Source organism: Triturus cristatus, chromosome 12 (assembly GCF_964204655.1).
Source record: "Triturus cristatus chromosome 12, aTriCri1.1, whole genome shotgun sequence".
In the NCBI taxonomy this organism is placed as follows: domain Eukaryota; kingdom Metazoa; phylum Chordata; class Amphibia; order Caudata; family Salamandridae; genus Triturus; species Triturus cristatus.
Window position 1 is genome coordinate 403,535,059 of NC_140595.1, and position 25,009 is coordinate 403,560,067.

General features: G+C 48.3%; 1 protein-coding gene across 4 annotated transcripts in view; it reads right to left on the minus strand.

The window, feature by feature from the left end:
• LOC146776028 (uncharacterized protein F13E9.13, mitochondrial-like) overlaps positions 1 to 25,009 on the minus strand; it is a 143,134-nt gene that overhangs the window by 66,404 nt on the left and 51,721 nt on the right. For all 4 annotated transcript variants that reach the window (XM_085638068.1, XM_085638067.1, XM_085638065.1 and 1 more), the window contains exon 6: positions 6,057 to 6,184. In XM_085638068.1, coding sequence (XP_085494194.1) covers positions 6,057 to 6,184 — 128 coding nt within the window. The remainder of the gene's footprint in view (positions 1 to 6,056; positions 6,185 to 25,009) is intronic.

A 25,009-nucleotide genomic window follows, 5' to 3' on the forward strand; every position in this document is an offset into this window, starting at 1 on the left:
TCTCAACATTTCCTCGAGAAGCTTCCCCCAAGTGGAATCATCTGACTTCCCAACACAGTCCGAACATTTTTTAACAGAAACGCAATGCAATACAGACTAAAATCGTACAAGGCCAACCCTCCCTTATCGAGCCTACGTCTGACTTTTTTCCAGGCGAGCCTAACACCCTTATAGGCCAAAATGAACCTGACAGCCTTCCCCTGAATTTTATCAATGCCCGATCTTAGAAACACAAGGGGATTAGCATTAAAAAGGTAAGTCAGTTTAGAGAGGATCGCCATTTTTATCAAATTGACATGCCCAAAGATGGTTAACACAAGGTTTTTCCACCTAGCAAGTAAGCAATCAATTTCTCTAGCGACCCTTTGCAGATTGATCTGAAGGATTTTATCTACCTCATCCACGATTGTGATCCTCAAATATCTAAAGTTTGGGTCAATCTCCCGCACCAGTCTTTAACATTCCATCACATTACCTCAGTTTTAGATGTATTCACTGAATGTCCTGAGAGGGTGCCGAATTCCGCAAGAAGGGACTCTACTCTCAGAATAGTTTTGGCGGGGTCTGCTGTGTAAATCAGTAGGTCCTCTGCATGAAGCGCAACCTTGGAGCTATAAGCAGGGGAACTAAAAGGGACAACCAGGGCATCTGATCTCAGAAGTTGGGGCAGAGGTTCTATAAATATGTCTAACAAATAGGGTGAAAGAGGGCAACCCTGCCTTGTCCCCCTTGATATACTAAAGCTGGAAGTCATTATACTGTTTAAGAGCGATGCACTCTCATACATCAACTGAAGTGTATATCGAAATCCAGGGCCGAACCCCCTTTCTCTCAGGTCCTCTCAAAGAACACCGAACACACTCGCTCAAAAGCCTTGGCCGAGTCTATAGTGACCACTGCCAGGGGGACAGAGCATTGAGAAGCAAGATCTATTGTGCCAATAAGTTGTTGAGTCAGCTCATGTATTTGCCTCTTAGGGATGAAGCCCTTCTGATCTGGGTGTATCAGTTGTGGGGCAAGCTTAGCCACTCTCCCCGCTAGAATACTCATGAAGATTTTATAATACGCATTCAGCAGGGAGATCAGTCGATAGGAATCGGCCCTGCAAGGGTCCCTGGAGGGTTTCAGGATGAAAACTATTGTGGTCTCCTTCCATGATCTTGGGACAGGCCCACCCTGTCAATATATTGAATTAAAAAGGTTTTCCAAGACCGGGACCAATTCCTCCATTAATAAATTGTAGACTTCATTCGGGAGGGCGTCCATACTCGCAGCCTTACCGTTCCTACTCTTAGCTAGGCTTAAACGGATCCCTTCTTCAGGTATTGGGGCCTCAAGTAACTCCCAACTCTCTAATGTTAGACTTGGCAGTTGTATCTTGCTTAGCCAGGCTTTAAGAAGATCTTGATTAGGACAGATCTCCACCTTGTATAGTGTGGAAAATAAGGATACTTGACAGGTTTGCATGTCATCCGTTTTATTTGAGACATCCCCTCTGGCATTTACACCCAACTGTCTGATGACATTCCTTGATCTATCTGCTCTAGATTTCCACGCCAGCAACGTGCCTGCCTTTTCCCCATACTCACAATTCTGCATACATCTGGCTTGCCACTGCGCTCTACACTTTTGATCCACTCTGATCCTGTAGTCTTGCCTTGCCCCTTCTAGGAGTCTCTGTACCTGATCCCTCGTAACAACAGACCGTGAGACAATCCGGAGAAGATCAACCTCCAGAGATCCCACTCTATCTTCAATTTCCTTTAGACTTGATCTCATGGCATTTGTTTTAACATATGCCAGATTTTGCAGCACCCCTCTTATATATGCTTTAAGGCATCCCACACAATGTCTAAGGAGGTGGACCCAATGTTATCATTAAAATAAGCTGCACATGCCCGCTTTAGTGCCTCACACATCTCAAGATCAGTAAGGATGGCCATATTTAATGTCCATCTTGACCTGGTCACTCTGGCACAACCCACTAGGAACATGCTGATCACGACATGGTCCGAAATATGACTGGAGAGGACGCTGATTCTCGTTATTGTGTCTATTATAGCCCTGTCCGCAAAGAGGTAATCTAACCTAGGGAAATGGCCGTATTTTTTACTGTGAAATGTAAAGCCTTGACTGGCCCCATTCTATATCTCCACACATCTAACAGCACCAGATCAAGCATCATATTCGTTAGAGTCTGGCCCACACGGGGGGCATGAACATGGCTCTTCCTGTTAGATCTATCTTGTGTATGGTCCAGTAAAGCATTGAAGTCTCCCTGATTACTATTGGAGATGTTACTTCCTTCAGGTTCCATTCTAAATTAGAAAGATGGGAAGGATCATCAATGTTGGGCCAATATAAGATGGCACAAACTAGCTCTGCCCCTCCGCATCCCAGGGTAGCGATTATCCACCTCCCAGACTTATCAGTTTGCAGGATTTAATAACACATACTGCCCCCGTCTTATTATAATAGCAACTCCCTTAGAGTGCGCAACCTGCTCTGAAACTAAAAAACACTCTATCCAGGGAAGTTTCGAGAATAAGGCTTGGCTTTTGTTAGTAGCTAAATGGGTTTCCTGTAACAAGCATATATGCGCTTTACTCTCCTCCAGATATTTCATAATCAACCTCTGCCTATGCTTACATCCAAGCCCATTGACATTCCAAGATAAGAATGTTAACTCATTAGCTCCCCACATCTTAAAAGTTTAATGTTGGCACTGCATTGAACCGGCGCTGTAATTCCATACATTCCATACATTCTGGTGATAGAGGACATCATTTTTCAGTTTTTTCCGCTGCTCCCCACCACGAGCCCATCCAACCCTCCACCCCACAACCCCAGCCTCCATCCCTTCTCTCCCCCCACCCCTGGGGAATCCTCTCTAACTTTATAGGCATAATGCCTAGTGGTCTTCCCTCATCTGTGAACTATAATACGTGGTATGTTGGGCCTACCCTCAACCCGACCTCCTCCACATTCCTAAGGACCTGCTCCTTTCCTAATTTCATCAACTGAACAATAGTTATACATGTGGTTGTTCCACATTATGCGAAGAGAGGCCGGGAATTTTAACTGTGCTTTGGCTCCAAGTTTATTCAGCTCCTCCATCCTCTTCCCCAGTTCCCACTGTTTCTGAGCAGTGGCATGACAAACGTCAGATTTTATAGAGAACGAGTAGGATTGAGCAGAATAAGAGCCTTCTTTCAACGCCATAGTCAATATCACCTCCTTGGTTGTGTCAGTGAGGAAATTAATTAAGATCTTCCTAGTTTTCTGCCTCCCAGGGTCTCTTTTAGAGGGGTCTGGATGGACCCGTTGGATCTCAAAAAGAAGATCGATATTAGGCCCATTTTTTAAGACCGTTTCCTGAAGCAGCGAACCACAAAGGCCTTGATATCTGAACCCTCTGCAGACTCAGGTATATTAAGAAGCCTAAGATTGTTCCTGCGCAAGTGATTTTCCGGACGTTCAAGGTCTTTTTTCATCTCCTTATTTTACCTGATCAGCCGATTCAAACCAGTGGTGTTCACATTGATGGCGTGCTTCATTTTGGGGACCTCCTGCTCCAGGATTTCGGTTCTAGCACAGACTTCTTCTAGCTTCTGAGCTAAAGCAGCACAGGAGGCCTGTATCGCTACCTGATTCTGTTCAGATATCGTAAATCTACTCTTTATCTCCTCCTTAGGAGCCAGAAGGCTGGATGCCAAAGAGGCCTCTGAGACTAAGACAACCTGGGGAGACAATCCGATTTCCGGGTCCGAATAGGAAGCCTTCTCCTGCTCGTCCTACTTATCCTCTTCAAGCAACTCCAGGGTTCTAAACCTGTTTGACGTTCGGATTGTCACAAAGGGGCTGCTTCGATCTGCTAGAGTAGGAATCTGAACCTCCCGGAGAGGAAGGGGAAAGGGGGGCGTCAGGTTAGTCTCTGAGACTGGGCTAACCCTTTGCTCCATTCTTGTAGGGTTGAGGTTTCCCCTTACATTGTCTTTTGTGGCAGGGGATGGGGACGCTAGCACCTTATAGTAAGACTTTAGTGATGTCTTCCTTCCTCTGCCTCTACTCCTGGAGCTCCTGCTTTCTCCACTTTTCCGCCTAACCCCCTCTCAGTCTCAGTCTGTCCAGGAAGCCTGTTCTTGGGAGCCAGCCCACTAGGTGGAAGGGTCGATGCTGATACTGATCCTGCTAATCCAGGTACTAACGTGATTGAGACCCCCCTAGTATGAAGGGTGTACCTACAGACTTTCCCCGCAGGTAAAATACTTCTGTTCTGGGGGTTCTTGCCCTTCTCCATATGCAAACGAGCCTCCTCTCCAACTGTCCTAAAACAGTCCACTGGTGCCCCAGCGACCTTATTACAGAGGATCCCTGCATGAGCAAAGGCAGTTGTCTAAGTATGGTCATGGGTCTCAGCCACGACCCTTCCTATAATGTCTCCACAAGACACGCCATCATTTTGGAAATAGGGCTTGCCCCTTCCTACCTCCTGGAGAAAAGTACTTGCCTGCCCCCCACTGTAGGTTGCTGTAGAGCGCCATGTTGATGTCTTGGAATACGAAGAAGTCTCAGGCGTGTCCCCGCCTGTACCGACTCTGCCTCTGCTGACCAGGAACAGAAGCACGGCTCCCAGCAATGATGCAGCTCCTTTGCCGCACCCTCCCAGCGTGGGGCCAGCAACGAGGAAGAGCCGCCGCCCGGCTCCAGCATCATCCACAACTGCACTTCCCGCTGATGGCCGGGTCTGGGGGCAGCAGACGGAGGCTGTCGGAGTGCATCAGCCAACGTTAACATTAGTGGGTTGGGGGAGGAAGCCCTCTTTGCGTGAATACATCCGATGGGAGAGCTGCGGCCGCTATGTTCCCCACCCGAGTCCTGTTCCGAGACTCGAGACCTCAACTTCATGTGATTGTTAAGTGTATTATTTATCATCGCTTTCCTACCGTTCTGTGATTCCTAGTATTAAACTCTCCATGCATTAGCAGTCGAGTGAAAAATAAAGGAGGGTCAGAGGAGAGGGTGTTGTCAGTTTATATGGGTAAGCCGGACCTATTGCAGACTGAAAGTGGTAAAGTTTTAGGATTTGATCATAAAGATGGTATCAAGCGTATACAACATAGCTGACAGAATTAACCCAAGCCAAACGTGCCTCCTCATAATAAAGGAATAAACACAGCCTTAAAAGGAAACAGTTAGTTGTAAAATGGAGGAAAATGTGCCTCAGAATTCACAAAGTTGAAGTAGACTATAAGCAGCAGTACAGTACCGACTACAGGAGAACTCGGATGCTTAGAGGAAAACCTATAAATAGCTCACAGCTCAGGGAAGAAACATCCTGTAGGAGTATAAATACGTAAAAGGCAAAGTCAGACGGACCACAGCCAAAACTCATGGGTGATGAAATCAGTTCTGAAAAGAAGAAGAGCTCGAACTCAAGTTGTGCTCATGACTAATACTAACTACTCTATGATAATATCTAAATCCAATCAAATGAGATGGCCATTTGTTGTCAGCTCTCTTTATGATTTTTACATTTGAGAGACCTGAATGATTCCAAAATGTTCTCAATAGTTCAACAGGTGAAGAAGTGAAGTACTTTGAAATATATGTCTTGAGATAGGAAGAGTGTACAGATTAAGAATGACATAATCACCCCTTTGTGAAAAAAGGCTTCAAGGCATCACCCAGAGATGACTGAAGGTGGGAAGTCATAATCTGCTTAAATTGTGAAGAGACCTCCTCACAGGGGGGGGGGGGAGAATCGGTATATAAAATCCACTGGACCAATCATCTGCAAATTCTTTAATTTCCAATAATAATAATATAAATTGCCCTTAGTGAATGAAATATCAATCAACTAACTGCTGTTTTTTTCAAGCTATTTGGATTTTTGGAGGGTGCTAGCGCTCGAGAACAGATTAAGCAATCTTAAATTCAGGTAGTATGATGATAATGTTTCAACCTCACAATTCAACTGTATTACCAAGCTTTCTAGACATATATTCTTAAAACAGCCCACTAGTCTGCAGCCTTCCCTTTCTCAAAGCTCTCACCTTTAACTTCTTCGGGGTTTGCTTGAATCCCTGTGGCAGATCCAGTCAGTATGATTCCATCAGCAAGAAAAAAATCAGCCGCCTTTGCAGTCTCTGATACACTAACATCTGCAGTGAGGGCATGAGCACTGAACAAACAGAATTAGACTAATATATTATTATAGGCAAGGTACCATAACATCATTTGCTGCAAATGAAGAAAGGTATATGGTGTACAGATTGTATGACTGCTGGTGCAATTTTCTACAAACATTTCTGAATTACAAGGGTTGTGCTTGTGCAATTTTCTATCAGCATCTGCACGGCCTGATGAGTGCAGAGACCATATTTACATCAGCTGACCATGATAAGGGTGTTAAGGTTTGTTATTTTAACAAGAAATAGGAGAGATTTATTTTAAATGTTTTTCGACATTGAAGGACAATGGTTAAAACTACTTGCTGATTTTAAATGCTTGTATGTGGGTGGGTAAAGTACATTTGTATATTAGTAACAAGAAAATATTTTATCTGAAAAGTATACTTTTTTAATACGATCTGTGTTTTTTTGTAATATGTGTGTGCATGAATTGCTTGTATTGCCTTTTTAGGCGTGATATCAAACTGTTAATGAACACAAACATCAGCTGACCAGTGCAAAAATGGAATTCTTCACTGGTGGTTTGGTGTAAATATTGTGGCAAAAATGTATTAGTGGAATCTATCTAATCATTAAAGTTGTAACATTGCACAGGTACTGGTGCAATCTATGTGTTACATTTGATCTGAAATGAGACAGCAGTGAAGTGGATCAGCACATTTTTGTATTCACATATTTTCAGCATATTTATTTTAGTATGTAGGGAAAGCCAAATAACAAAAGGACTGTTAAAACATATATCACGTCACACATGGATTTTATGTGTTCATTTCAACATTAATAGGAAGGAGCACCTTGTGAACTTCTTTGACATCTGGTATGTATCTAAGGTAAGGAACAAAGGGCCACTGTAAAATAGCTCACCATCATATATTTCATGAATTACGGCTTACATTAGGTTTGGTATCTAACAAATGATTAGACCATATGGCAAACTATGTTATGAGGACTGGTCTGGGTATGCTGGAACTATAGCTGCTCTAATCAGATGGACTGGCGACAGCTCAGAAACCCAGTGGGCTTGGTAAAATACTGATGTAGCCTGGTCAATTAATTCATAATCAATTTGGTAATATAGAAAATGCAGGGAGCAGAAAATGTCAATTTAAAGATAGTTTACCACATGAAAATGTGGTTATGTCAATCAAACGTTTAGAAAACCTGAGCTAGAAGATTATGAACAGTGCAAAATCAACATTAAGAGGCCGAATACGATGTCGGTCGGAAAGGCTCCGAACGGCATTCGGTTCATCAGAATCTGAAACGGAAGCCTTGTTTCCGACCAACTCTGAAACATTTCCTATGACCGATTACGATAGTCTAAACCGTTCAGACTGTCCGACTTGGTTCCGAGTCGCATCTAAATAATTTTCGGAGACACCGAGTCGGTAGGAGCTGACTCATGTCTCTAGGGCTGCATTTCTGATCGAGCGATCGCGATGTCGGATTCGGACAGCCTTTCCGAATCGGTTGTTCCGACACGGATCGGCTGTCGGAATCTGACTTTGGGGGCCCATAGTAGGCCCCCCTTCACCCAGAGGTCTCCGAATGGGGCACGTGGGGATACCCCTGGATCCTCACTTTCCATGCATGTGGTGCCCGCCAGAGAGTGCATGATTTTCCGAAAGCACCCCTTTCTTCAATGGGAGCCTGTGTCAGAACACAGGCTCCAATTGAAGCCAATAAGAAATGACCGAACGGTGTTCGGAACCATCGTAATCGGTCGGTCGGACTCCCCCGTACCCGAGTCGTCAGAAACCATTCCAAAACCGATTCGGTCAGAATGTTTTCCGACCATCATCGTAATCGGCCCCTAAGATGTGTAGATATCTATCAGCTAGACTATTACACAAGAAGATGAAAGTTCACAATGCTTTTAACAAGTGAAATGCCACGGTTTGAAAAGATGTGGGGTCCGAAAGAACCCACAGTGAAGGATATAAATGTGTGTGGTGTGGCAAACCTGGTGGCTGGAATGTTGTGGGCCAGTGAAGATGTAGAAGCATGGCCTACCTCGTCAAGTTACATGGTAAAAGGTACAGATAATTCAGAAATGGTATCCATCAATATAAACACCATGTGAAGTTTTTGTGAATGACATCAACTGGCAGTGGACTAGGGTGCCTATCTTTTGCTGGAACCAAACCTGCTTAGGAAAGAAGGCAATGCAGATGTGGAATGTCTCCACACTGGTATAACGTGACATGCACAAACACAAAGGAACATAAAAGCTTACCCCCAGAATTCAGGCCTGTATGTTGCAATGGTCATGGATCTGTTTTGCTCTCCTCACAGTGGGTGTGTGGTTGCAATGCTGCTTGAAGTTTGGTATCTCCTGTGTCACTCTCTTTGCCACGCTTTGTGACTTTTCATTTAGTTGGTCTGGTAGTGTTTCTGATCATTTTTCTTATCGGCATATATATAATTTTCTGCTGTATGGCATAACGTTTCTGGGTACTGTGTCAGACCCTGGAGTTTTGAAATATTCTGAGTTTCTTTGAAACTTATGGCTTAATGCCACTGGAATGTGAAAGTTGTGTTATAAAATCAGTATGGCACCATTTGCACAGTAAACTGACTTGGATTGGAGTGAGGGGTAGAAGGGGAGAGCTCTCAAACCCAAAACGCCCTTGAAAATCATCATCTTAGGTCTCACTCGCTTAGTGCAAAACATGGGCTTTGTTATACCATTTTCCAGGGCTCCTTTTACTCTCATCCATATGTTCACTTCAATACAGTTGAGTTTCAGTTAGCTTTCAGGACAGTGCTATTCTTAATGGGGATTGATCTCACTACTTACTGTATGAAAACTGCCTCTGCATGGTCTGGTAATTCGATAATGTTTTCTGATACTAAGGTTTGAAGTGCTTCAGGCTCATTTTTTGTCCTAACTCCCTCTTCCTCCTCGATCTTAGTTTGAAACCCTTTGGCTTTGTCAATTTTAAGCTGGTGCTGTTCAAAAACATCTGAGGTACACTAAGTATGGAGTGACGCCTTCACTTATTTTACTCAATGCTGGAAGTAGTGTTTATGAGTGATGTGACACATATTATGATATATGCATTGATCAGAAAATTAAGGGGGGACGTAAGACATCCAAGATTGTTTTTGTTTGTATGTTAGGTTTATGTTTGTATAGCTGTTTCATTTTAAGGTACTTTATCTACACTTCTTTTTAAATCATTTTACGTTTATTACTGAAATCACATCCTGATTTACAAATTGGGAAGATAGACTCCCTGGTATTAAGACAGCCTGCCCTTAAATGTTTCAAACTTTGTCAGTCTGTCAACTTTTGACTAATTTATTGGAGGCCTCCCACCCCTTGCACTTGTGCTTGCTAAGGTTTGTGAAGGGTTGCCGCCCCTTGCACTTGTGGCTGCTAAGCTTTGTTCACTTTGATGGATTACCCCATCCCTTTCAAGGAACTGACCATTGCAGCGTGTCCTACTTTGGGGTGTAAAGTGGCTCTAGAAAAGTGGATCGCGATGCAGAAGCATCTGAGGTGTATGAGAGGGTAACACAGGAGTGTAAAAGACAGGTATGCAGAAAAGAAGTCTCCATTACTCTAGGAGCTGATGACCAGCCATGGCACAATGCTGGTCATCATTGGCATATTGTAGACATTCCTGCCATAACTGGGCCCATGTCTAACACACTAATGGCGCTGACATAATGGTAGCCATCGTTGGTATATAGTGAGTTAGCCTTGTCAGGATGGCGCCCATACCCTTGGCATAATGGGGAAATATTTTACATACTGTGGGAATCTATTTTTTTTGTGTGAATCTATTTTATTGAGTTTTAAGTTACGGTACAGCATTAGGCATACAAGATCAAGCACTGTTGGGGAATACATCCAGCATATATGGTTCAGTGCATACATACATTAGATTAACAGTCCAAGTCTAACGTAGCAGGCAAAATAATCAAGGACAAGGTTTACAGGTACTTTTGCGAGTTGACAGAAGCAACCATGTGCATGAAGGAAAAGTGGATAATGCAAGTGGGTATGTACACACAATAATCACATCTTTAGCCTGCACATTAAGAGTCCTCTGAAGCATGAGTATTGGCGAGTGTCTATTGCCACATGCCACTGCATGTATTGTCTCATAGATCCTGCAGGAATGCTGGTGTTCAGCTGTAATTGAGTGCCAATCATAGATTCGTAATTAGATAACAGAAATTGAGAACTGCGCATATAACAGGGAAGGGGAAAAGAAAAGTAAAGGGGAGGGAATGCGCAACACATGTTACCAAACGTATAGCCTGTATCTCCCCTCTTTATTTCCATGTACAGAATTACCCACAGCTCATGAAGCTAACAATGTCCAGCTGCCATCTCATACCCAGGATGTGCTCCTACTGAGTGTCACAAGTTATCTATTCCTATCTACAAGAGAGTGTTGTGGCTCATACGCTACAGCTGCCCACGAGGCTGCTTGCTGCCTAAGGCTTGTGTGTCAGAGAGGTCCGAGAGTAGTGTGTCTAGGCTGTGTTGTAGCACATTGTATATAGTGTCCCAATATGTGGCAATAGGGGTTTTACGCAATCCCAAGCTCTCTTCGCACTTAATGGCTAAACTTTCAGCTTTGGCCCATGCAAACATAGACTGTCGCCAAGCTTGTTTGCAGGGAGGGTCTGGTGCTTTCCATCTTTTGCTGATCAGCCGCTTGGCCACTATCATTCGCAGATCTATGAATCTGGATGTGACTTTCGTGTTAGGGGTTCTACGAAATGTATGCAGTAAATATGTGGGTCAAGTGAAAGGCAGTTCCCGGTCAGTGCATTCTTGTAGCAGGGTGGCCACTTCCCTCCAATATGTACCCACCCTAGGGCATGCCCAGAACATGTCTAGTAAATCAGCTCCTGTCTCCTCGCATCTCGGGCATGTGGCATCCTCTTGATAAAAGTATTTATTGATGTCCACGACGCAGGGATTCGAAACAAAGCCCTGGACTGAACCACCTCCTTCCTCTCCGGCAGAACTCAGAGAGTCCGCCTCCCCCCGTTCCGCTCCGAGGCCTTCAAGATCATCTGTGGCGTCCCACAAGGATCCTCCCTCAGCTGTTCAACGTCTACATGGCACCACTAGCACGCATAGCCCGACAACACGACCTCAACATAATCTCCTACGCCGACGACACTCAGCTGATCCTCTCCCTCACCAAGGACCCCCACACCGCCAAATCCAACCTCCACCAGGGAATGAAGGCCGTCGCCGACTGTATGGAGGACAGCTGCCTCAAACTGAACACAGACAAGACAGAAATCCTCATCCTCGGGTCCAACCCCTCCGCATGGGACGACTCTTGGTGGCCCACGTCACTGGGGTCCCCCCCGGCCCCCACCGACCACGCACGCAACCTGGGAGTCATCCTCGACTCGAAACTCTCCATGACCAAACAAGTCAACGCAGTCTCCTCCACCTGTTTCAACACCCTCCGCATGCTCCGCAAGATCTTCAGATGGATCCCGACAAACACGACAAAAACTGTCACCCAAGCCCTGGTCTTCAGCAGGCTCGACTACGGAAACGCCCTCTAAGCCGGAACCTCGTGCAAGCTCATCAGCAGACTACAGAGAATCCAGAAACCTCTGCACGCCTGATCCTCGACGTCCCGCGCCGCGACCACATCACCCCCCACCTGAGGAACCTGCACTGGCTCCCCGTCGACAAAAGAATCTCCTTCAAGCTCCTGAACCACGCACACAAAGCACTCCACAAAACCGGCCCAGCCTATCTCAACAGCCGACTCTCCTTCTACGTACCCAACAGGAAACTCCCCTCCGCTGACCACGCCCTGGCCACGGTCCCACGCATCCGGAGAACTACTTCCGGAGGCAGATCCTTCTCCCATCGCGCCGCCAAGACCTGGAACACCCTCCTCCTCCACCTACGTCAAACCGAAGACCTGCTGACCTTCAGGAGACAACTCAAGACCTGGCTCTTCGACCAGTAACCTCTTCCCCCCCCAGCGCCTTGAAACCCACCCAAGTATATAGTGCGCTTTACAAGTTACATGATTGATTGATTGATTGATGTTCGCCGGCGTGAGGTATGCTCTGTGGATGATGTAGATCTGTATCTGCCTAAAGTGCATGTTCCTAAGGATGCGTGTGGGGCTCTTGAGTATCTGAGCTCATTCCTTGTCCGTGAGCTGGGCACCCAGACCTTGTTCCCACTTGTGGCGAAGCGGTGCGAGGCTTACTGCTGCATGAGTTCGGAGTGAGGCCGCAAACCAACGCGTCAAGTGTCTGCCCCGTCCCATGACGTGTAAGTACTGCATGGTGAGATGTGTCTGCAGTTCTACAGTAACATCCCCCATCTTTCCGAGAGCAAGGCTACTAGTGCGCGGTGAGTAAGAAACTGCCCAGCCGGCAGCCCCTCCTTGTCCACTAGTGTGGTATAGGGTGTGAGTGTCCCTTCATGGTATAGGTCTCCCAGGGTGTGGATACCTTTGTCGTGCCAGTCCCTAAGTGTGAGTGTTGTCAATACCGATTGTCCGCTGGGAGTGCCCTCAAGGGGTATCGCCGGTGCATAAGGGAGTACGCTGCGGGTTAAAAATAGACTTCTACGAAAGCAACAGTATGCCTCCGCAAGTAGCAGAGGTTCCGGCGGCCGTGTACGTGCCCCTGGGAGAATAGTCGGACTATGCGTTCCAAGGTGTAGGGTGGCAGTGTGGTGGCTGTGTCTGCCCAGTGTCGATCCGACAGCCAACGTGCAATCCACTGCAGCTGAGAGGCCAGGTAATAATGCTTGAAACAGGGGGCTGCCAATCCGCCCTGATCCGATGGTAGATACAACTTTTTTTAATGTCATCCGTGTCTAGCATTGCCCCAGATAAAATCTATAAGGTGTCTCTCGAGAGCAGCGAAAAAGGAAGCTGGCACATACAAAGGCAAATTTGTGAAATAGTATAGGAGTCGCGGGAGGATCACCATTTTAGCGAGTGCTATCCTACCTGCCACAGCCAGTGGTAGCGTACTCCAGAATTGCATCTGTGACCTGATGGAGGTCACGCTCTACCGAGATTCCCCTCGAAAAGGTCCTGTGGGGTGTCGGTAAATCTGGATTCCCAGGTAGTGAAATGTAGTGGGCGCCCACTGCACCGGGGTGCCACGTATAGTGAAGTCCGGATCACGAAGCCCATCTTTGAAAGGGTAGAGGCATGACTTAGCTACATTGACTTTCAATCCGGAAAGTGCGGCAAAGTCTTCCAGTAACTGGGCTAGTTGGGCGGGAACATGATCGATATCTTTAATATAAATGAGGAGGTCATCCGCGTAAAGCGAGACTTGATGGGTAGCGTCTCCCAGAGGCACCCCATCCTCCAGCTGGGTGCACAGCGCTTCCGCCAATGGCTCTATCGCGACCGCAAATAGAAGCGGTGACAGGGGACACCCCTGACGAGTGCCTCTTTGCACAGGAAGTGAGTCTGAAATGTAGGGGCCCACCCTGACTCTCATGGTGGGGCTAGTATAGAGAAGGCGTACTAGTAGAATAAACTCCGGGCCAAGGTTAAATTTCTCAAGCACCGTAAACAGGTAGGTAAGGCACTCCAGGGAGTCGAAGGCCTTCTCTAGGTCTAACACAAGGCAGCCTGCCCTGGGCCATTCCTCTGCTGCATAGGTGGCCACTCTGAAGAACCGACGTAAATTGAGCGAAGTACAGCGTGTAGGCACAAAGCCATTTTGATCCGTGTGGACCAGCCCTGGAATGGCCTGTGCCAGTCTGTCCGCCAGTATCTTCGCAAGTATCTTATAGTTAGTGTTGAGCAGAGCTAGGGGTCGGTAGGAGACCATGTCCTCCAGATCTTTGCCCGGCTTCAACAATGACACCAAATGCGCTTCGCTCTTGGAGGGAGAAAGCTGCCATGCATCTAGGGCTGATGCAAGCACTTTATCGAGATGTTGCACCAGGGAGGCCCTGTAGGCTTTGTAGTACTGCGACGGTAGCCCATCCGGTCCGGGGCCTTCCCGGATGCTAGGGACTGATTAGCCATCCCAATCTCTTCCTGCGACACCTGCTCGCCGAGCATCTCACTATGTTCTTCCATCACCTCGGGCAGTTGTAGGTGGTCTAGGAACCTAATCAGGTCGTGTTCATTACAGTTATACCGGGATTGGTAGGGGCGCATATAGTACTGCGTCAAGGCCGCGTGTGTGTTGCGTTGCATAACTAATAACTGACCCGTGTGTGAACTTAGGGACCCTACGGGGGCATGAGCATGTTCCTGACGGATTAACCACGCTAGTAGTCTGCATGCTCTGTCTGCCGCGGTGTGAGTACGGGCTGTGTGTGCGGTGTAGTTGTGGCATCGGAGTTGCCTTCATTCAGCTGGAAGTACATTAAAATCGCTGTCCCCAGAGATGACCGAAACGCCGGGTCTTCCACAGCCTGGGGCTAAGTACTCCGCCTCTTGGATCAATGTTAGCCGGCGAGGCCACCAGACGGTCCAGGCGGACATGTAATCCGTGCACTGATGAGTAATGAGAATATATGCGGGCAGTGCGATTTAAGATTCGCCACACATCATGTAGTGCCCAGTGCGTCAGCCAACTAAATAGAGCCTGCGCGTTAGATGCCGAGAGGGTGCTGTTGAGGGGTGGGAAAGATCTGTCTAAATCTACATTCAATACTGAATTAAAAACCTCCTCCTAGTAGCCAGGGTATCCCACTCCATCGGGCAGTTATTTCAGATAAGCGGGCAAGATAGGAGGCCTGTTCCTTGTTAGGGGCGTAAAGGGAGCCCAAAAGTATTTCTTGGCCATTCAGGCGCCCCTTCACAAACGAGTACCGCCCATCTGTGTTGTTTATGTTTTCATCACTAACAAACGGGATTCCATCCCGGACCCGTATCATTGTGCCCCGTGCATGTGCTGAATACGTGGTGCCAAATACGTGGCCTCTCCACCTCCTATGTAAGCGCTCCAGTTCAACCCTGGACGTGTGTGTTTCTTGAAGCATTGCTATTCCTGTCATGCGGCACTGTAGGTATGAAAAGATGGAGTCGCGTCGCGTGGGCGTATGCATGCTGCGTATGTTCCAGGTGATCACATGTACCTGTGTCATGTCAGATTAGCGTTCCGGTCCAAGCGAGATGGAATGAATCGTGCAGCTGCAGAGATGTAGCAAGTGTGGGGGGTACGGGCTGGCCAAAAAGAAAATCTGAAAAATAGAACATAAACTTGAACCTTATTAACACTGAGGGCAAACGCCAAGCTAGGTCTCGTTGAAACCATATCTTGCCCAACAGTGGCTGTAACTATGTCAGCATAGAGGCTGATGTTGGGGCGGAGCGTGCGCCTGGTCGGGGGTGTCGCTTATCCCTCCATGAAATGAGAGCTATCATCCTTGTCCCCAGCTTGTGTTGACGCTGTGTATGTGGCATGGCATGTGCTGTCAGTATACGGCATTTGCGCATGCAGTGGGTCAAAACATTCATAAGATAAAAGAGGTCAACATTACATAAAATTTTCATAAGAGTCTCTACTTGCGTGTGCAGCCGCTCACTCTGGTCCCGCCAACTGCTTGCAGTCATATGATTTCATCTACGGTCTGCGGTGTGATGTTTGGCAACAGCAGTCCATCTAGATCCTCCGGTCGAGGAGCCGCTAGCAGTGGCAGACTCAGAGGAGCCCATTTTGCGGCTCTCACTGTAAGTTTGTGTCCCCATCGCCGCCACTACCACCAGGGCGTCGCGCCGTTCCATCCGGCTCTGCTCTGGGTCCGGCGCTGCTGTCGCTGTAGGTGTGTTGCCTGTCTTCCTCCGACGTCCTCGGCGGCGGGATCCCCTCCGATCGGGCCCGGCCTCCTCCGCAGCGGAAGAACGTGTCCCCGACCACAGTTCCGAACTCTCCAGCCAGTCCCAGGTCTCTTCAGGTGTATTGAAGAAGTGGGCTGGGCCCCCTTGACCACTCACCCTGAGTCTGGCGGGGAACAGTAGGGAGTACTGGAGGTCTAGGTCGCGCAACTGGTGCTTCACAGCGGTGTAGGTGCTTCTTTGCCTCTGTACTTGCACTGTATAGTCCGGGAAAAACATGATGGGGTTTCCTCCCACTTGCAAGTTGGGGATTTTGCGGGTTTCACCTAAGACTGTGTCACAGTCCCTGTAGTTTAAGAGTCTGAAAAGGATCCAGGAGGCGGCCTATGCGCCAGAACACGTGCGCGCTCGATTACAAAATGCGGGGACAGCGAACCAGCAGGCATGAGTTCCTTCAACTAGCGCTCCATGTAGTTTTCAGGGGATACTGTGGGAATCTCTTCACATAATTGTGCCCATCTACAGAATAGTGGTAAGACTCCCAGTTGCATTTCCGAATATCATTAGCAAAAATATTGTCTGACAAATATTGTGACCTAATTATCATTTATAAATACATCTTTCCACTGCATGCAGAATTTCTCTTATTCACACAGGGCAATATATTTATTTTTTGTAAACTATTTTTTGGAGACATGATTTCAGTTAAGAGATATTTAGGAGACATGATTTCTGTTAGACAATATTTTGATTATAATATTCTGGGACCATACCAAATATCCCTTCCATAGGATTGTCATTCTTGTCATCTGATTAGCAATCTTGGTATATCGTGGTGATACTGTGGCACGTAAGGCAATATATGTCCAAGTATGGCAAGAGTACAGCTGAATATTTACTGAAAAAGACAAGGTGATCTTTAAAAACTTAGGGGAAGATGTATGAAAGATCTGTGCATTGCAAACCAGTCTCAAACTGTTTTGCAACCACAAAAACGTATTTGGACTGTGTTAAAGTATATTTTAGGAATATTCACTAAAATAACGAAGTGAAATGATAATTACTAAATCGCTATTTAACCAAATTTTCCCAAAAGTGATTTCCAATTAATGATTTGTTAACCTTATGTATAAACAGATAGTTGTGAAACCTGCATTTTGCACACAAAGTTTAACCTGATGTTCAACAAACTGGTAATTGAGTGCAAAATGAAAAAAATAGTCTTTTTAACCTGAATGCTTCATATAATCTATGCATTTTTAAATACTTCATGTTGTACAACAATAGAAAAATATATGACAGAATATGTCATTTAAAGTAATATTGATATGTTTGTAAAACCATGCGGAGTAGAAAGAAAAAAGTATTGAATGTTTTTAATCACATTAAAAAATAGACATAATAACTAATTTGTTCACGTTGTAAGGAATAAAGCACGTTTTGCCATACACTCTCCCATTTTTTTCAAAACTGATTTTTTATGATGTTTTTGAGAATCATTAACACTGTGTTGTATTGTCAGTAGTTGCAGTGTCTCCTAATATTGTATTATTATTATTTGTAATCTATTGTTTTATATACTGAAACATCTGATGTAAAAAAATAAGAAAACAAATGTAAGCCTTTAAAATACACAGTATTTCAATAATAATCATATAGTAAAAATATTGTAATAAAAAAGACAACATCAAAATAATGAAACATTTTTTATTAAAATAAAATATTTGTGTGTATTCAAAATCTTAATAAATGAATACAAATATTATTGCCAGCTCTGGTATTTTATCAAAGCATAATACAAAATAAATGTACATCTCTCTAATAAACACAATATAACAATAACACTAATAAAAAAAAAATGTAATGGTGTGACCTTCCTTTTGTGACTAAAGACTTGACAGCAGATGATGAGCACTTTTGACTCCCTATATGAAGCACACTATCTCTCCTGAACATTTATGCTACTTTGGCTTGCGACTTCACTTTTGGAAGGTTGTGTCATTTCCTTGCAGATACTTGTGAAGTTAGTAAAACTTAAAGTATATTGGTGATTTGAACTAAATCACATGCCATATCACAACTGTAATGGCCCATTTCGACCTGCAAGTCTACTGTGCATCTTGACAATAAAAATGTAGCATTTGAAGATGATTAATAGAACTACTAAACCAATCTGCATGCCCAGTCAGTTGGCAATGTCTGCTTCTTTGTGATTTACCTTCTTTTTGCATGGTTGTGCATAAAGTTGTCACAACTTCAGTTATGGCCTCCATGTTGCTACAGAAAGATTGAAAGCCTTCATTAATGGTATCAAATACTGCCTTATAGTATTCTTTGATTTCATCAGACAATCCACCTACTTTTTAAGATATATTCTTTAAGGCCCTAAACTGTTTATAGGCGACTAACATAGATTTCGTACGTTTTTTAAAAATTCTTCTCGGCAGAGAACTGCATCCTCACCTTCAATGTTTTGTGATGCATATACTTTATTTTGAGATCTTTAAAAAAGACAGCTCCTTAAAAACCTTCACCTCATAATTGCTTGGGCCTGCAATTGTCTTGCACTCCGATACTGAGGTTTAGATCCTCATTACGAGTGGCCCAGTATTCTGATGTGATAATTTTTGCAAAGATAAAATCTGACACTGATGGGTTCGGAGTTTATCGGATGGGAAAATTACAGCAGATTCCCTAGCTTTGGGGAAATAACATGCAGATAATATCTGACAAACCACTAGCGTGTGTTTACTTGGACCACTGCTGCCCCTTAAAAAGAGATGGGGCTAAGAAGTATATAATGGTTGCAGTGGATTCCTGCTCGAGATTCCTATGGGTGTGGCCCCAGCGCTCGGCTGACGCTCAAACTTTTATAAAAGATTTGTGAGTCTTCATAGGGACATATGCAATTGGCACATTACATTCTTACCAGGGCCCTGCGTTTAGCTCTCGGGCTTACAAGGAGGCCATGGGAAGTTTGGGTGTAGCATTGCGGAACTCCTCTCCGTACCATCCTGAAAGAAATTTGGTAGTGGAGACAAAAAACCAAGACTTGAAGCAATCCTTAACTGCTAGAGTATTGGACACGGGTGAAAGTTGGGTAATAAAACATCTTTATGGGGTCCAGCGGGCTCTCAATAACATGCCAAGAAGTTCTCTAGGGGGAGTCACTCCATATGAGGGCCTATTTTGGACAAGAATGTGGGTACCTGATCTTGATTGTGAAGACGCAGTGGCGGATGAGAAACCATTTGATATTCATGATCATTTGGCTGTTTTACAGGATCAAAATCATGGTTACTCATAGTACGACCCGCGGGCCTCCAGCGGCCCGGCAAGCCTTCCTTGGCGGCCCGCGGCCCTTGCAGATATCCTACCGGTGCTTAAAAAAAAAAATGAAATAGTGTTAGCAAACACTGCCGGTTGCAGCAGCCCGGACTCTGAGACTCTGCTCTGTGGGGGCCGGGGGATTCCAATGATTGTCAAAGTGGAGATGCAGGGGCCTAAGAGGTGAAATACAACAAAGCTTTATTAACATGTAAGTGGTCTTTTAAAGACCTGTGAAGTACTCGGGTGCGGCTGTGTGTGCGCGCTGGGAAGCTGTCTCAGTGCGGCTGTGTGTGCGCGCTGGGAAGCTGTCTCAGCCCGGGCTGACACACACACACACGGGGTGAGATGACAGAGGGTGACTGAGGGGGGGAGAGGGAGACAGACAGAGAGGGAGGGAGACAGATGTTGACAGAGGGTGACAGAGAGAGGGAGACATAGAGGTGCAGTCTGGGGGAGAAAGAGGGAGGGAGACAGAGGGAGAGGGAGGGAGGCAGAGGAAGGGAGAGAGAGACAGAGAGAGGAAGGCAGAGAGGGAGGCAGAGAGGGAGGGAGGGAGAGGGAGACGGAGGGAGGGAGACAGAGGAGAGAGACAGAGGGAGAGAGACAGAGGGAGAGGGAGGGAGACAGAGGGAGGGAGAGAGAGAGACAGGGAGAGATAGAGGGAGGGAGACAGAGGGAGGGAGACAGAGGGAGGGAGACAGAGGGAGGGAGACAGAGGGAGAGGGAGGGAGGGAGACGGAGGGAGGGAAACGGAGGGAGGGAAACGGAGGGAGGGAGACAAAGGGAGAGGGAGAGAGACAGAGGGAGGGGGAGAGAGACATAGGGAGGGAGAGGGAGACGGAGGGAGGGAGACGGAGGGAGGGACACAGGAAGGGAGACGGAGACAGGGAGGGAGACGGAGACAGGGAGGGAGACGGAGGGAGAGAGACGGAGGGAGAGGGAGAGAGACGGAGGGAGAGGGAGAAAGACGGAGGGAGAGGGAGGGAGGGAGACGGAGGGAGAGGGAGGAAGGGAGACAGAGGGAGGGAGGAAGGGAGACAGAGGGAGACGGAGGGAGAGAGGGCGACAGAGAGGGCGACAGAGGGGGAGACATAGGGGGAGACAGAGGGAGGAGGGCGACAGAGGGAGGAGGGCGAAAGAGGGAGGAGGGCAACAGAGGGGGAGACATAGGGGGAGACAGAGGGAGGAGGGAGAGAGGGAAGAGGGAGACAGAGGGAGGAGGGAGACAGAGAGGGCGAAAGAGAGGGCGAAAGAGAGGGCGACAGAGAGAGAGGGAGGGAGACAGATGTTGACAGAGGGTGACAGAGAGAGGGAGACATAGAGGTGCAGTCTGGGGGAGAAAGAGGGAGGGAGACAGAGGGAGAGGGAGGGAGGCAGAGGGAGGGAGAGGAAGGGAGAGAGAGACAGAGAGAGGAAGGCAGAGAGGGAGGCAGAGAGGGAGGGAGGGAGAGGGAGACGGAGGGAGGGAGACAGAGGAGAGAGACAGAGGGAGAGAGACAGAGGGAGAGGGAGGGAGACAGAGGGAGGGAGAGAGAGAGACAGGGAGAGATAGAGGGAGGGAGACAGAGGGAGGGAGACAGAGGGAGGGAGACAGAGGGAGAGAGACAGAGGGAGGGAGACAGAGGGAGAGGGAGGGAGGGAGACGGAGGGAGGGAAACGGAGGGAGGGAAACGGAGGGAGGGAGACAAAGGGAGAGGGAGAGAGACAGAGGGAGGGGGAGAGAGACATAGGGAGGGAGAGGGAGACGGAGGGAGGGAGACGGAGGGAGGGACACAGGAAGGGAGACGGAGACAGGGAGGGAGACGGAGACAGGGAGGGAGACGGAGGGAGAGAGACGGAGGGAGAGGGAGAGAGACGGAGGGAGAGGGAGAGAGACGGAGGGAGAGGGAGGGAGGGAGACGGAGGGAGAGGGAGGAAGGGAGACAGAGGGAGGGAGGAAGGGAGACAGAGGGAGACGGAGGGAGAGAGGGCGACAGAGAGGGCGACAGAGGGGGAGACATAGGGGGAGACAGAGGGAGGAGGGCGACAGAGGGAGGAGGGCGAAAGAGGGAGGAGGGCAACAGAGGGGGAGACATAGGGGGAGACAGAGGGAGGAGGGAGAGAGGGAAGAGGGAGACAGAGGGAGGAGGGAGACAGAGAGGGCGAAAGAGAGGGCGAAAGAGAGGGCGACAGAGAGGGCGACAGAGAGGGCGACAGAGAGGGCGACAGAGGGTGACAGAGGGAGGAGGGCGACAGAGGGCGACTGAGGGCGACAGAGGGAGGAGGGCGACAGAGAGGGAGGAGGGCGACAGAGGAGGAGACATAGGGGAGACAGAGAGAGAGGAGGGCGACAGAGGGAGGAGGGAGACAGAGAGAGGGAGACAGAGAGATGGCGACAGAGAGAGGGCGACAGAGAGGGTGACAGAGAGGGCGACAGAGAGGGCGACAGAGAGGGCGACAGAGAGGGCGACAGGGAGGGCGACAGGGAGGGCGACAGAGGGGGAGACAGAGGGGGAGACAGAGGGGGAGGAGGGAGACAGAGGGGGGAGGGAGACAGAGGGAGGAGGAAGACAGAGGGAGAAGGGAGACAGAGGGAGGAGGGAGACAGAGGGAGGAGGGAGACAGAGGGAGGAGGGAGACAGAGAGGGCGACAGAGAGGGCGACAGAGGGAGGAGGGTGACAGAGGGGGAGACATAGGGGGAGACATAGGGGGAGACAGAGGGAGGAGGGCGACAGAGGGAGGAGGGCGACAGAGGGAGGAGGGCGACAGAGGGAGGAGGGCGACAGAGGGGGAGACAGACAGGGAGGAGGGAGACAGAGGGAGGAGGGTGACGGAGGGAGGAGGGTGACGGAGGGAGGAGGGCGACGGAGGGAGGAGGGCGACGGAGGGTGAGAGACAGGGAGAGAGAGGGAGAGAGGGAGAGGGAGGGAGAAGGAGGGGGAGGGAGGGAGAAGGAGGGGGAGGGAGGGAGAAGGAGGGGGAGAGAGGGAGGGAGGGAGAGAGGGAGGGAGAGGGAGGAGGGCGACAGAGGGAGGAGGGCGACAGAGGGAGGAGGGCGACAGAGGGAGGAGGGCGACAGAGGGAGGAGGGCGACAGAGGGGGAGACAGACGGGGAGGAGGGAGACAGAGGGAGGAGGGTGACGGAGGGAGGAGGGTGACGGAGGGAGGAGGGCAACGGAGGGAGGAGGGCGACGGAGGGTGAGAGACAGGGGGAGAGAGAGAGAGGGGGAGAGAGGGAGAGGGAGGGAGAAGGAGGGGGAGGGAGGGAGAAGGAGGGGGAGGGAGGGAGAAGGAGGGGGAGAGAGGGAGGGAGGGAGAGAGAGAGGGAGAGGGAGAGGGAGAGAGAGAGAGATGTGCGTATATGCCGGGTCTGGTGGCTCAGTGGACGAAGGCATCTGCTGCAGGGACCTGTGTTCAACCTCATGGTCACAATTTTTTTTTGCTTTAGCCCCACCCCTCCCCCTCTGACCCTGCCCCCACTGGTGCGGCCCTCGGTCACAAACCACACTGTAAATTTGGCCCCCGAGAGAAAGTTTGTGAGTACCCATGATCTAAATGAATCCAGGACGACACAACAAAGTAACGTCCACCTGAAAGAGACCGTGGCTGGGGAAGTCAAATCAGACACGGCAAGACCTGTCTGGATCCCAAAAGTGGGGGATCTGGTCAGAGAGAAAATAGCGGACAAGAAAGAATTTGGGCCATTCTACAGAAAACCTGTACCAGTCCTAACAATTGAAGGAATAAGAACTGTACTTCTATCCCCTCTTGCCGGAGAAAAGGAGAAAAGATTTGTCTCAATCGACCTAATCAAACCACACTATGTGGCCGATACTAAGCAGTAGGCCGCGTGGACCCCACAGTAGCAGATGCCCTCCTCTTGCTACAATTCAAGAAGTTCAAACGGAAAGACTCATCACGTTCGAAGAGCCTCCTGTACGGAATGAAGGACTTTGCATCAATGCTATGGAACTCGTTCCCCTTGAACCCGAAGTTCAACTTCAGAATCAAACTCAAAATAACACACAAATCGCTATAAGACCAAATACTGATGTTTACGTCAACATGCGTCAACGAGAGCAAAGTACGATTTCAACAAATCCAGATGCAATTCCAACAATTGATCAAACTGCTTCTGGCTACTTCATAAACTTTGATACGTTTTCCTTGGATCCAAGTGAACCAGAAACGACGCCAGCCCAAAAATCACACAAGCAACAAGTTAAAGACTTACTGAACTTTCTTAGGAGAACTTACCTGGTATTATTGTGGGTATAAGACCTGGGGTCACCAAGCCCTAAGAGGGTAACGTGACTCGAGCGGTTGGGCACCCGAAGGCTTAAGTGTAAAGCGACCATACAACACACACATCCCCTGAAGCAGGAAACGCAATAATGGACGCCACACCGTAGGTTCAGTGAAAATCAAACAAGTTTATCTAAGCAGTTCGATGCAAATACAGTTCATGAGATGGCAATGGGCATTACTTGAATACATCAGCAGTAGATTCACCAGCATTTCATTATGGTAACCTAGGCAGTACCTGAGTACATTAGCGTCAGATTCACCAGCAATTCATTATGATGCAATATGCAGTACCTGAATACAGTAGCGTCAGATTCATCAGCAACTCATCATAGTTCCCTTGGCAATACCTGGCGAACCAGGGGGAACGGTGAACACAGCGGTTAACCAGCGTGCTGCGCCCCTCCCACCACTAGCGTTTCAATCTGCCGTGGGTACCTTGCGCGGTGTCTAGCGATGCTCAGCGCTTTGAAATATGGCTGGAAAACGTAGCGCCACACATGGAAGACTACTAGCGCTTAAGCGCAGAACTTGAGGATCCAGCGCTAATCGTAATAATCAGACACTAAGCCCTTCAGGGCAGGACTCAAGAACACAGCGCTACTCGTAATAATCCAGCATTGGGCACTTCAGAGCAGAGCTTAGGAACACAGCGCTACTCGTAATAATTAAACATTACACACTTCGGAGCAGAACTTAAGTATACAGCGCTACTCGTAATAATCAAGCATTACACACTTCAGAGTAGAACTTAAGAATATAACGCTACTCGTAATAATCAGGCCGTAAGCATTTCGGAGCAGAACTTAAGAATACAGCGCTACTCGTAATAATCAGGCCTTAAGCAATTGAGAGCAGAACTTAAGAATACAGCGCTACTCGTGATAATCAAGCATGAGGCACTTCAGAGCAGAACTTCAGAACACAGCGCTACTCGTAATGATCAGGCCTTAAGCACTTGGTCCCCTTGTACGCGGCAGTCTAGCAGCAAGGGGGGCAATCCCACGGAGGGGAATCGGAGTCTCCGATGCCAGGGGGGAATCCCGCGGAGGGGAACCAGAGTCTCAGAGTGCGGTGCCGCTCCCGCTCGACAGGGGGCGCAGCGGGTCCTCCACCAGCCTCCCGGGGAGCAGGGGGGTGAGTCCCAGGCCTCCGCACGGCCACGCTACCTCCCAGCCCCCAGGGGTTACCTCGATCTCGGCGTCCTGGGGGGGATCTTCACTGCAGCGGCGCCCGTCACGGCTCCGGGCCCCGCAATCAACGCGCTCGGCAGCCGGGGGACAGGTCACAGCCTCTCACGCCTCCGACAGCAGCTGCGATGGCAGCGATGGGGCCCCGGCTTCTCCGCGGGCCTCAACATGATGATGGTGCAAGCTTCCGGCCTCCGGGCCGCGGCGGTGAGCCCGCTATGGTATCCGCGTCAAGGGGGT